Consider the following 13,863-nt stretch of genomic DNA (forward strand, 5'->3'; position numbering starts at 1 on the left):
AATTCAGTGCTCCAAATTAATGGCTTAACTCTCATCACAACCCCATTTTACAAGTAAGAAAACAGACCCACAGCATTTGAGTGACTGACTTAGGGTCACAGAGAAGACACTTCATAGAACTTAAGTGAGCTAACACACGTGATATGCTCACAGACTGCCTGCCATACCGTGGGCACACAGCTACTGTCAGCTCCATCTTCCAGTCAAGGCCTCCGTCCGCTCGGGGCTCAGCGCATCGGTGCTAGCCGCTTTCTCAGAACCTCTTGTTAATTTATTGAAACAATGACTACACATTAGCCAGGACTCAACTTGTTCCCCAGACTTCTTAATGGTGTTTGGAAATAATAACACCCCCCCCACCCCAAACTCAGATGTTTACTTTTCTATCATTTGTGGCAATTTCTTTTTCTTTTTTTTGACGAAGATTAGCCCTGAGCTAACATCTGTTGCCAATCCTCCTGTTTTTGCTGAGGAAGACTGGCCCTGAGCTAACATCCGTGCCCATCTTCCTCTACTTTATATGTGGGACGCCTGCCACGGCATGGTTTGACAAGCAGTGTTAGGTCCACACTCAGGATCTGAACCAGTGAACCCTGGGCCGCCAAAGCAGAACATGTGAACTTAACCACTGCGCCACCCGGCCGGCCGCTGTGGCAAATTTAATAGCAAAATTCCCCAGGTAACAAGGATACACAACACATATTCTATTGAAAGTAGTCTTCAAATTGTGTAAAAAACAAGTTTGAATAACGGAAGTTCTGACATGCTGCAATGAGCTAGCTGGTTAACACGCAAAAATGGGAACTGTTGAAGATTCAACTGGTTGAATTATTCCACTCAATTTAACAAATGTAGATGAATAAAGGGAAGATTTGTAATCAAAAGGTCAGAATGAGCACAGTCTTGGAGCTATTCAATTTCAAATCCTGATGCTCCAACTTACTGGCTCTCACCCACTATAAAACGGGGAAAATAATGTGTACTTTCAAAGTTTCAGGGGGAAGCAAAATGTTTAAAAAGCACATAAAGCTCTGTGCATGTCACATAGCAGATACTGACACGGTGGCTGTCATTATTCTCCTCCTAGCCGTCCCCATGGTTAGGCCTGTGATACGGTGGAAAATGGGATGGGGACAATCAGAATTCTGTACAACAAGTTTCAAATTTGAACATACTCGGCTCAAGTCTGTTCCATATTTGCGCTGAAGTTCATCAAGGCTAAGTTTATGGTCATCCTAAGGGAAAACAGAAACAAAGAAAAGAATTAAATGCTAGACTATACAAAAAGAGGGAAAAAAGCATCAGTGTCACTCATCACTATCATGAGGCTCAGAAAACAAGTTTTTCTTCTGTGCAGAGGTTGGTACAGTCTGCCCACTGCCTAACGGCTTCGCAACCCCACAGCTATCTGTTGACAGCTCTTCACTGCAGGATGGCTAAAGCTGGGTGATGGGGGCCCTTCCTGCCTGCCACATAACTTCAGAGGAACTCATCCATCTTGGAGATCTAGTAAAACCTTGTTTGCCTTCTCTGATGACCAGGCAGATTCTAGATAAGTTACATCTGCAGAAGCCTCTACAGCCTGGCGAGGCTGGAAGTTCCCAATGTCCAGTATGATCCAGAAACAGAGAAAAGCAAAGGCCCAAATATCAACCATAGTTCCTTCTGTGGATCTTTGGTTATGCCAGAGTGTTGAATAACTTTCCCAACTCTCCAACAGCTTTTAAAATGAAAATTTTCCATATTGACCTCTACAATTCAGTGAGGTCCGTACAACTGCTAGGATCACTTTGCTTTTAAAATAAAGCAAGTCTCTGACAGAAGAATGGGAGGGGTTTGGGACAAGGAGAAAGATATAAGACAATTAATTTTTACAAAGGAGAACAAAAAGCCACCTTCCTCCTAGCACTTACCATAGAGACTTCTTTCTTCAGTTCATCCATATCCCTCTCTTTCTTGGCCTTTTTCTTGTTGCCATGCTCTGAAATAGCTGCGGGTTCATATTTATCACGTCCACCCTACAGGAGAATGTGGGAAAGGTGTGGATGTGAATTAGAAACAGCATCTCAAAAGCGAAGATTCTGGAGGAGGGGATTTCAGCAGTTTTTAGGATAGCCATGATTTTGGATAGTCACTGGGACATTCACAGAAATTTATGTGCTTATGCGGCATACTAAACAGAGCAATCTATTATTTATACTGTCATCATTAGCTCAAGGCAGGTCACCTGCACCCAAGGGCATTAAGACCAGTGGGAAAGTCACGGCAGGCCTCACAATGGCCTTGTCAGTTCCATTTGAGGCGAATGCAAAGAGAGAGGGTTGCACTGTCAAAATCTCTATACTGCAGCCTTCCATGTTCCCCACTGAAAGAACGAAGCCACCTTTACATATCAACTTAGAGTACAGTATTATACTTATGTGTTTGCATTCTGAATAAGACAGGTCTGAATTAAAACTCTGGGTTCACCACTTACCAGCAGTGTCCCCTTGGGCAAGTCACTAACCCTTCAGTTTCCATTTTTTCTTCTATAGCATGGAGATAACAGCACCCACCCCATTTCACATTCTAGAGAGGACTAAATGATATAATACACGAAATGCTAGCCACTTTTATTGTTACGTTTGAATTCTAGCTTGCAAAGTCATTAAAAATCAATTTTAAATATCTTTATGGCTCATATAAGAACAATGACCTTTTCATCTTCTCTTATTAAAATAAGTCAGTCAGTCTAAGGGTCCTGAAAATTCTTTAAAGGAAAAAAGAAGTCCCCACCACAATCTGCAGCCTGAAAATAAAGCCCCCAGATGAAAGTCACTGGAAATGTTTTGACATAAGCAGGATGTAGGAAAAGCGTGTGCATTATCACACAATTCACAGGATCCACCTACGCCTCTTAGAAACTGGAACAATTTTTAGAGAAAATGTTGATTCTATAGTTTAAATATAGATCGTTCCACACTCCCACCCTCTGTTTAAAATGCTTGAGCCTCTCTGCCCTAAGCCTGAACCCACTCCAAAGCTCAGCCTAGGAGCAGAGCCCCTCACTGCAGACCCCCCAGAGCTGCAAAGAGGGCAAAGCAAGGGCAGATCAGCCTTTTCCTTACGGTGGATGGTATGTGGTGCTGTTACTATTATTCAGGGGCTCTCCTTTGTTCACTTCTAACTTGCAGAAGTACCTCTTCAGCTCCTAAAGGAATAAGTAGGAACGTGTGTGTCTAGATTAAAATTCTACTGTGCTGACAATAAAATTTAAAAAGAATCGAAGAGTATAGGTGTTTTTCCATCACAGCTGCTATGGCTGTAAATAAACACTCACTTGAATTTGAAAATACTCTCTTATAACTCTAAAGAGAAATCCTGCCCCAAGTTAGCTGGTGTCGCACACACGTTGTCACACACAGAGACATTTACATTATTTCCATTGTTCAACTTCTGTGGTCACGTTTACAGTTTTCCTTGACTAACAACTTCTTCCAACCAAGTGGAGTCCTTTAGTTTCTATCTTATCTGTTAAGAATGAAGCAGGTCTAAAGATAGTCGACATTCTTGACATTCTCTGCACATTTGTAAGTGCCTCTGAGTACAGTCCCTGGTGCCAGAGTCAAAATGGAAAGAACCACACAGACTGGAAGCAGACAGACAAACATAACAAAAAGAATCATCACGGCTGCCACTGGAGAGGAACCACAGTCTAAGGAGGTATTTCCTTCATATATTTCACAGGAAGGCACAACGCTGAAAATCATTCTAAAGACATTGACCAGGGATCTTGGAAAGACTTCTATGGCCAGTTTGTATTGATTTTTAAAATCCAGTTCACAAATTCTCTTTAAGCAAGTTGAGTAGCATTAAAATATATTTAATTTAAATACATGAAACTCAGAGTTGAAAACCCTCTGCCTGGCCATCTGTATGCTTTGATTACTCTCAGACTTTCAGTATTTTCCACTCGCAAAGAGGGGGGACAGAATTACTGGTAGCAGCTAGGTCTTGGACTCGTTCCAAAGTTTTATCCCCATTTACAAAATAATCTTGCCTGCAGCTTCACAGTCATCAACGGTTAAGGAGCTGGGAATCTAGATTTCCTAAGGAACCTCCCCTTCTTCATCAATTCATGCTACACAAGGCATAGCTTTAAACGATGACATTTGTGAAAGAGATTTGGGAAGTATTAACATGTGAAATTTCTTTTCCTTCAAGATTTTAACTTTTTCACTAGGTAGTGTTTGTCCAGAAGACCAAGCAGCTTATACAGCTCAGTTCTTCCCTATGAGTAAGACGACAATTTAATACTAGCTTATCTTGATGGGAACCAAATATTACTTAAGTCCCCATCAGTCTTAATTACTACACTTTCAAAGCAGGAAAAATCTGTGTATGTTGAGGGGAGAGTACAGGGTGGGACAGAGTAACAATGCTAAAATGGGTAAGACAACATTTTCTTTATTATTTCTTCTAAAAGCATTTGGGAAAACCCAATGTCAAGGCAGGGGGAACAGTAAACATGGTTGTCCCAGTCAACTACAGTGACCTTACAATGATTCTGCGCAGCAGGCACACAATTCCTACTTTTTCCATTAGAAAATTCAGATCACTTCTCCCACTCCCACGGAGGCCCCGGGAGTGACCAATTCCCATTGGCAGCATTCCCTTGGAGGCACGCCTTTGATATCTTTGAGGAAAGTACAATGGAAGCTCAAGGTTACCAGTACACCCTTCTCAAAAGGGCCACTTGCGAAAATGAAGTAAGCTGGGTTCTGGGTTTTTTTTTTTCCCATTCTAATTTAGGAAGTAGGAGGTCACAGCAAGGGCAGGGGCTTGCCCAGTGTGACACAGCTTCAAGTGTGTCATCACTTCATCCTGTGCTTCCCAGGGATTCCATTCTCTCAAAGATTCACTAGGAGTTTTGCTACCATTTGATCTGGGAAGAGGAAAAGGGTGTCCCAGAGATGGGAAGAGAAAATTCTAATTTTTCTTTCTTTTTTTTTTGAGGAAGATTAGCCCTGAGCTAACTACTGCCACTCCTCCTCTTTTTGCTGAGGAAGACTGGCCCTGAGCTAACATCTGTGCCCATCTTCCTCTATTTTATATGTGGGACGCCTACCACAGCATGGCTTGTCAAGTGGTGCCATGTCCACACCCGGGATCTGAACCAGCGAACCCTGGGCCGTGGAAGCTGAACATGCGAACTTAACCACTGTGCCACCAGGCTGGGCCTGGGAAGAGAAAATTCTTGACATATACGGAATCCTTACAATGGGGCGGGGGGAGGCCATCCCCAAGATCTGCTAGTGCTCAAGACGCCTTCCTCTTCCTTAGTGATTAATAATTTAAAGGGGGCCAGGTAGGGGACAGACATGACAGGTACAGAAAATTGTCCCCCAATTTAAAAAGGCACACAAAAAAAGTGCGCTGACGTTTAGGAGGGAAGCTTCGCTCTCAGAAATAAGCCACAGAGGTCTAAATAAGCTGAAGCTGCCTGGAGGCCTTCATACCCACCCACCCACCAGCACCCACCAGGGCAGGCTTGGAGGGAGATGCTGGCCATGGCTCCTACTGTATCCGCACAAGGCCCTGTGGTCAGTAGGAGCTGAGTTCCTCCAACTTCTGAAATTGCTGCCGAACAAGGCCAGTGGGTAACTTGGAAGCTGAGGTGCCCATGCCCTGCAGACAGGACTGCTGATGATGCTTTAAGTCAGCCCAAGTCATCTAGCTCTGCCATGTGCCAGCAACAGGACCTTCAACAGCCTGCCTCAGTCTCCTCATCCCTAAAATGGAGCAACACTCAGTGTAAGGACCAAGAACCTAGAGAAGGCATTCTGATAGTCTGATCAATCCAGGGGCAGCCTTCAAACCTGAAACCAAAACACAGAAAAACTGCACTGTTTCCACAAGCCACAAACAAACAAAAGCTTTGGACTAGCAAGAGGGGCCAGTGGAGGGGGAGGCACTGTCCAAATGCAGCCCATTTCAGAGCTGGCCCAGAGGGCTGCCGAAATGGCACCTCTGAACCCAATGTGGCAAATTCCACCTTAGCAGGGAAGTTGGGGGGTGGAGGGGGTCCGATCCTGCAGTTGCCTAGAGGCACCCCCTAGTCTGGGCCAAATCTTTATGTGAAAAGGGTGGAGGGGGCTTTCCAATCTTCCCGGGACCATTTTAGTTAGCATATAAGTTACTACCGTTCCTCACTTAACATGAAAACTCTTTTTAAACCTTAAAAAAAAACCACCCTCGTTTTGGGTTTTTATTTCATCTCATCCATTAAAACTTAAAGAAAATGGAAGAAATGATCAAGCCCAGTTCATTACACCTTCATCGCTCCTTAACGATGACATAGTTGAGTTTGCATACGCGGAATTTTCTGGCCGGGGATCTGAGGTCTAGGAGAGGACTGGGCTGCAGGAGGGCGCGCACGGCCACAATGCTGCAGCTGCTCTGCAGCTCTGAGCGGCATTCAGGGCAGTGAAGGAACAGCTTTTCCCTGCAGAGGAGGCGACCCAGGGGACCACCATAGTCCTCTCTCACTCACCTAAGCACGCAACGTGCTGGAGAATGAGCACGTAGCGAGGCAAAGCAGTGGGTCCCTGTGCCAGCGCAGCTCAGTGCCAGGAGCCAGAAGGGGGCAAAGAAAACAGCCCCAGCTTTAGCCAGCAGGTTCCCTTAGCCCCAGATGAACGAGGCTTAATCTTCTTCCCCAGTCTGCTGCCTGCCAGCCCACCCTACCTGCAAGAGTTAGCATACATCCATAATCATCATAACCCTTCTATAATATCTAAAGGACCAATATACTTTGGCCCTTCTACCTCTTTAAGAACGTGCCTTGTTTTTCCAGTTATTTAAACAACACAACTCTTTTCAGTGGGATACTCGACCTCCCCGTTAAGCACCTGGGTTAGAAGAGTTACAACTTTCTGCGCGTTCCCTCCACCCGCCGCCCTCCTCACCCCTTTCGTCACTGTGCCAGGCAACTCTTTGGCTAGTGCTACTCAAAGGAAGGTGTCGGTTTGAGAGAGAACGGATTAACAACCGGCACAAGCGTTAAAAGAGGACCGGATCAATTCGCAGTAAGGCCTCATCACTCCTTGTTGGTACCCCGCCGCCGAGGGTAGGAAGTCAAACAGCTGCCAGGCTGAAGAGGACAAAGGCAGCACAAGGCCCTAGAGAAATGTCACGTGAGTTGAAACAATACAACAGATTTGGCACGATGGAAGCCTCAGGTGCAGGATAAAAGAAAAACACAAGAGGATAACACCCCAAAGTGCACAAGGGCCCTGCCCTCACTATGATGCGAGACTGGAAAGATCCAGTGAACACCAAGACCCATCCATCCATGAAAGCTTACACACTGATTCTCAGGTCCCCAACAATCCAAGTCCCAAAGACACAGCAGAGGTCGCCAAGAACCAGCTTCCCAGATCACCAACAGAAGATATTTAATAGCGGTGACTGTAGTGGTGACTAAACAAGGTTTGAATACAACCAGATCCAGAGAAATTAACATTCAGATGTAATTCATCGTAAAGTCACAAAGGAACTAAGGAATGGGGTCTACTGGCCAAAATTCCTCTGGCTCAGGACCCAAACGAAACCAGAGAGAAAAACTGGAGGGTGGGTTGGCGGGTGCCTCTGTTCCCTCTGATGGAATCTGCTCTCCCGAACATCAGTCAGACAAACGTGAAGAACTTCTTGTGGATTCCTGACAACAGACTTCAGCACAACTGACGAGGTGAGTCGTATGCAAAGAACAGTCTCTCTATGACTCCAGCCGAAGAACACACTTCCTCTCATACGCTCAATTCGTAGCAACGTGAGAAAGTACAAATCTGACTCGGTTATGTCTCCTGCTCCCAAAATACATAAATGAAGGAGAGTTTAAAAAAATAGTTCGCGGATTTCAAAATTCTCTTTACTTCACATTATCCCTCAGTGGACATGTGTTTTCAGCATAATCCAGAACTGGACAGCTCTGGCAGGGATGAGCAGACATCCTGCCCGGGGTTTTGCTGTCCAGAAGCATTCACTCTGATTACTGTGAGCCCATCTGATCTGACACTTGTGTTTCTTCTTCTGGCCTGTTGGCTGGCAGAGCGCCCTGGGCAGCGCGAAGGAGGCACCACAGCACAAATATTCACCCTCCCTCCTTTCACCGAGGGCTGAAAAGTCCACTATATTTTGCAACACTTTTACAAAGACTTTAAAAATGTAAAGTCCTTTACTTGAAAAGTGAAAGTAGACGAAAACGCTCCAATGCTACTAAACAGGAGGTCAGCAACATCAACTGACACTTCCATGTGGCTTCTCTTTGGAGAGTAATTAATACTATTTCCCATTATTTTCAATCTTTAACATGCTTTTCAGGTCAAAGAAAAACTGTTCTCTAGTTCTGAAAGGGCTTAAGACTAACTGGTGAACAGCAAACTCATAGATTATAAAGATTTGATCTCCCAGTGCCAAATGCTTTGCGAGACCAACAACAATAGCCACAACTCATGTGATGCGCTCACTCTAAACAGAACAGAGAGGACTTCACTCTGTCCTAAGGGTGAGTCTTCACCTAAGGGCCTGATGAGAAAATGAAGCTGCAGGGACTTTTTTTTTTTTTTTTTTAACCTTTTTGTTATTAAATGAAGAAACCTACTTACTTTTCCATACAAAATCCTTCAAAAACTATTTTTGTTAAAGCCCCTTTCTCATTCCTAAATTTGGATATATTTAAAAGCACACAGCCTGATTTGAATGGAAAGTCACTTCTCTGTTAATTTGTTGCTAAAATAGTCAGAAAACAATGATTGAGAAGGGTTCTGGGACGGAGCCTGGATGAGTACCAAGTGTACTGTTCTTCATAATGTTGAGTTCACTTTTTTTTTTTGCTGAGGAAGATTAGCCCTAGGCTAACATCTGTGCCAATCTCCCTCCACTTTATACGTGTGTCACCTCCACAGCATGGCTGACGAGTGGTGTAAGTCCATGCCCGGGATCTAAACGCACAAACCTGGGCTACTTAAGTCGTGCAGGCCAAACTTAATCACTATGCCATGGGGCCTGCCCCTGAATTCACTCTTTATTTTCAAATGCAATTTAGGAATAACACTTCCAGAGGTCTGTATATCTTAAGTTTTAGCCCTCACGTGGAGAAACATTTTACTGGATTTTTAAAAACCCCTTCTTTTTTGGTTGTTGGGTTTAGCCTACTTGCATTTTCAGATTTATGATGCAGACCTCCCCCTCTCCTACCCTCCCACCCAAAGGTGAGTCACTAGAGTGTTACAAACTTACTGGCAGAGAACACTACAAATTAACAAACAGTAAGTTACCAAAAGAGGATACACCCTCAGAACAGGGTACAGAAAGAACTCGGCCGGGAGCTGTCACACTCACATGCTGAACGCTTAACAGGCCAAGGGTGTGACGACACAACCCCAACCCTCTCCTCCGTGCCCTGGCCTAGTCATCGGTTCCTCCTGCAACGGCTGCATTTGCTCCCGGCCAGGCCTGGGCAACTTTCCACTGAGGACTCTGCCTGACAATGTTTTCAGTCTAAAGTACTAGCTTTATAGCAGCCAGAGGAGACTCAGTCACACATTCAAGCTGAGCTCCAAAAGGGCAGCTGGTGATGTTACCATACGACCAGGATTTCTGCTGACGTGTGTCCCTCGTGCAACCTTCACCTGAACCTTTTCCCCGCTCCTCTTTAAATCACTGCCCGCAAGCGATGATTTATTTTCTAGGTAACTAAGTTAATATTCAAACAACGGACAAGTAAAAAGTGAAGGACCTGGTGACCCCCCCACCCCCCACCACCTCGGTCTTTTGTAAACTTAAGAAGATAAAGTTTTCGTGTGTACCTTTGGTGAGCTGAACAGTTGTGGGTGGCAGGCCTGGCCACGGATTTAAGCCAAGTCACTGGCAAAAACACCCAATATGAAAAAAAGGACAAAATCCTATTTCATCCAGGAATGATTCAGCAGGAGCTGTTCTTTCCTTTTCTTCCCAAAAGCTTAGGAACTAGATTTTTAAGGAGAAATAAAATCACCTGAAATATCATGAAAACCTAGGCCCGCAATGGTAGTGGGAAGAGGAGGGGAAGAAATTAACAATGACCTTAAAAAGGAGCTGCCAGCACAGGCTTCCTGGTTAACCAATTATCAGCGGAGCTTTAGTCACCACGCCACCCACATTTTAATCCCCATGTGGAAAAATCCGAACATTTCAGCACAAAATATCTTTCTGAACATTTAGAATATCACAGTAAGTCACGGGGGATAAAAGGAGTAACTTTATCTCAAGAGAATCACCACCACCTGCACACCCACACCCCTTAATGTTCAATTTGTCAGAGTGCCCAAAATACGAACTGTGACCCGGCAGACAAGCAGCAGCGCATCCTGTGTTAACCAGCTGTAATCCAATTTTGTGTCTGAGCCACAAACATTTCATTAGGATCCTTTAACATCTTGGTTGAACCTCCACAATCCAGGTGTGTTGCTATCTTTACCCCCTACTGTGCATGTGTGTGGTTATGAAAAAGACACACAAACATATGGGCATAAGTTAAACACCTCTCTCATCCATTAATTCAGTATCACAAATACCCCGGTTTCATCTGAAGAATAACTTTAGAGTTCTGCATATAAGACAATGTCAAGGAGTGAGTGAGTGCTCAGGCTGGGGAGATCACAGGCTGGTCAGGGACATCTGGTGTGTCATTAACTAACCATTTGACCTTGAGTGCGTCACTTCACCTTCCTAGGCCTCAGGTACATATCTATGATCTCTACATCCCCCCAAATCAGTAATGTCCAGCTCAGGAAATAAACTTGTTTTTTTGAAGAGGGAGAGAGAAAGGAATGAGCTTTAAAGAGCTTGTTTAAGAGAAGGACCTGGGGTTTGACACTGTGGTACAAGCACAGGCCACTAGCCCAGTTTCCATCGGGAGTACAATCGTGGAACCGAGAACATCGTGGGAAGGCGATCGGCTGTTTGCCTTCAGCTACTTGACCTGGGCCAGCCCTCCACATTTTGTGCTTTTAAAAGATCCAAGCAGTGCATTCCCACTTCTCCCTACTCTCCCTCCCAGGTCCAAGTCTTTCAACTACCTCCTTCAAAATCCATGTAGAGTGCACAAAGAATGCACCCTCCCTCTTCCCCATCACTCACTGCACACTGGGGAGCCCTAGGAACCTTCCAAGACCTACTACCCGCCGGGCCCTGTGCAAGACCTGAAGATAATAGTGGAGTGGATTCTCTCTTACCAGTATTCCCATGACCTGGTCATTTTATCCCATGAATTGATATTTTCGGGGGTTACTCTGTATACACTTCTCTCCACTAGACTTTGGCCCCGCCGGGGTCTGGGACTCAGTCTTCTGCTTTGGCTACGGGTTATCACAGCTCCGAGTTACAGAAATGTAGGAAGGAGATGTTGTTCTGGTATTCCCACAGCACTCCGTGACTCTCCTGCCCCGGAGACCCCTCGTTCCTTCGGGAACCGCTCTGCTGCGAGTTGGCATTCGTGCCACTGCGTAGTGCCCGCCGCCTCCCGTCCTTTTTCGGGTTTATTGTACCCAGAGACCCTGGGGGCCAGCCTGTCCTCCCTTCCAGGCTCATCCTTCCAGAAAATCTACACAGTCAAAAAGACCACTCCAGTTGCCCGGGCGCATCCTTTGTTTATGGCCAGTGTTCCATTAAAGCTCTCAAAAGTATACCTTAAAGGCCATCTTAGGGCGGCGAAGACACACCCTTTCTGGCACCAGCCCGCTCGACCGGCTCCGCAGTAAGGGGAAGCCAGTTTTTTTCTTGGAGGGAGGCCGCCTGCCTCTGCCGGGAACTAGCTAAGCCCCAGCGCCTCCAGGAGAAGGAGCCTCCGACCCCAAGCCGCCCCCGCGTCGGAAGCCCCCGCCAGGGCCGCTGAGGGACCGGCGGCCGGGCAGAGCGCCCCAGGGGAAGGGGAGGAGCACGCCTTCCCTCTGGGCACGGAGGGCGGAGGGAAAAAGGAAGGCGAGAGCCGGGAGGTGAGGGCGGGCGGAGGAGGGAGGGGAGCCGGGCTCGGGGATGCCGCCGGCTCCCTCCCGGGGCCTCCCGGCGGCCGTCCGCCCTCCTCCTCCGGCCCTGCGGCTCCCGAGCGCCGCCTCCAGGGGCCCCGGGCGCGGCGCGCTGGGACGCGGGGGCCCGCAGCCCCTCTCTGGTCTGCGCCCCGCCCGCGCTGCCGCTCTCCATGCCCGCGGCGCTCCCTGCCCCCGCCCGGCCGGCCGGCCGGCCCCCATTCCTGCACTCCCTCCATTTCCCAAGTGCGTCGTCTTTTAAGCCTCGCCGCTCTGCCAGCGCGCGCCGCGCCGCTTCCTCCTTCTCCGCCTCCCGCGGGCTCGATCGCCCTCCTGACTTCCTCCTCCTCCTCCCCACCCCCGGGCCTCCTCGCGCCCCCTCCCCAGCTCGCCGGACACTCACCCCCTTCCCCATGGTGGCGGTGGTCTGTGCCCGGCGCCGGGTCCTGTCGCTTGGGAATGAGACAGAGAAGAAGAGAGAGCTCCCGGCCGAGCTAGCGCGGCCGGGGGAGCCGAGAGGCGGGAGCGAGGGCTGCCGCGGGGCGGGAGCGAGGGAGGACGGCCGGCGGCTCGGACCGAAGCCGCCGCTGCTACTGCCGCCGCCGCCGGGTTGCTACCAGTGCCACTGCCACGTGTCCGCCTCCTCCCGCCGTTGCTCCGCGCCCCAGACCCCGCCGCAGCTCGAACCCCCGCCTCCGCCTCGCTTCCTAAAATATGCAACCTGCGTGCTGGCCCCGCCCACGCCGCGGCACGTCACCGTTGCCGGAGCAACCTGACACCGGCTGTGCCTTGGCTCCAACACCGGCGCTGGCTTGGCTCCGCCCCCACCCCAAACGAAACTCCGGCCCCAGCGGCCGCCCCGCCGGCCCCCGCCTGCTTGGGCTCCCGGCAGGAGGGCGCCGGGGCCCGGGGCGCGCGTGCCCACGGCCCGGGAGGCCGCGGCCGCGCCACTGCGGGGCGCACCGGCTGGCTGGGCCGCGGGGCCTCGGGCGCCGTGCAGCTCCCGCGCCCCTCCTCCGGGCGCCCTGCGTGGCCGGGCTGCTTTGTGGGGCACCGAAGGTCCGCAGTGGGTGCGGATATGTTTTCGGAACTGGGCTCCCCGAATCTCCGCGGACCCAAAACAGAAACCTCGCTCAGAGGGGCCTTTCCAGGGCATCAGGGAGCTCCTCTGAGACGAAGAGACGCGCCTGGGTGGGGGTGGGAGATTGGGTGCGGATGCAGCCGGCGCCCACCTGCGGTTGGCCTCCCCGGCCTCTGGTGCCCTCCCAAACGCCTCCTGTGGTCTGGGATCCGCGTTATCCGCTTCCCGCTAGGCCCAGGAGGAATGGGTCTGAGCTGGCCTTGCCAGAGGTCCCAAGCGCCCTCCCCTCCCTTTCCTTCAAGACCCCAAATGACAATCCAGAGTGTCCAATGAGTTCGTTCACGGTACAGTGCAAATGAAACCTGCTTGTCCAGTTTGGGGATTCGCTTTTTAGGAGAGGAATCCCGGAAATCTAAAGGAATGCGTATGTTTAGCAAAAGGGGCTGACTTGAGGGGGAAGAGTTTGAAGACCTGTCTGGTGCCCCTCCATGCCTCCCACCTGGCACAGCAGAGCCTCTTTCAGCGCCGGTTGGGGTGTTGTGAGGGACCCTGGGCCTGGAGCGTGACGTCAGCCCGGGAACCCCCCAAAAGAGCCCTGGCCCGGCTGGACTATGGGACTTCGCTCGCATTATAGCTTCTGCTTCTTAGCAGAGGCCGCAAGAGGCTGAAGGCCTCCAACATTTAGAAAGCGAAGTATTATTATTAACAATGCTTTCAGAAAGTCAGGTATACTCTGGA

The 13,863-nt window shown here is 48.9% G+C and overlaps 1 protein-coding gene across 2 annotated transcripts in view; it reads right to left on the minus strand.

Annotated features, from left to right (window-relative positions):
- ATP1A1 (ATPase Na+/K+ transporting subunit alpha 1) overlaps positions 1-12,969 on the minus strand; it is a 30,210-nt gene extending 17,241 nt beyond the window's left edge. Inside the window, exons 1-3 of one of the 2 annotated variants that reach the window (XM_070608158.1) lie at positions 12,448-12,969; positions 1,914-2,018; positions 1,176-1,235 (exon numbers count right to left, since the gene is read on the minus strand). In XM_070608158.1, coding sequence (XP_070464259.1) covers positions 1,176-1,235; positions 1,914-2,018; positions 12,448-12,459 — 177 coding nt within the window. In that variant the 5' untranslated portion in view covers positions 12,460-12,969. Of the gene's footprint in view, positions 1-1,175; positions 1,236-1,913; positions 2,019-11,708; positions 12,108-12,447 lie in introns of those variants that run through there. The other variant, XM_008515134.2, reaches the window with a different exon arrangement.
- Positions 12,970-13,863: the final 894 nt, after the last annotated feature.

This window comes from Equus przewalskii, unplaced genomic scaffold (genome assembly GCF_037783145.1).
Source record: "Equus przewalskii isolate Varuska unplaced genomic scaffold, EquPr2 ChrUn-13, whole genome shotgun sequence".
NCBI classification, from domain to species: Eukaryota; Metazoa; Chordata; class Mammalia; order Perissodactyla; family Equidae; genus Equus; species Equus przewalskii.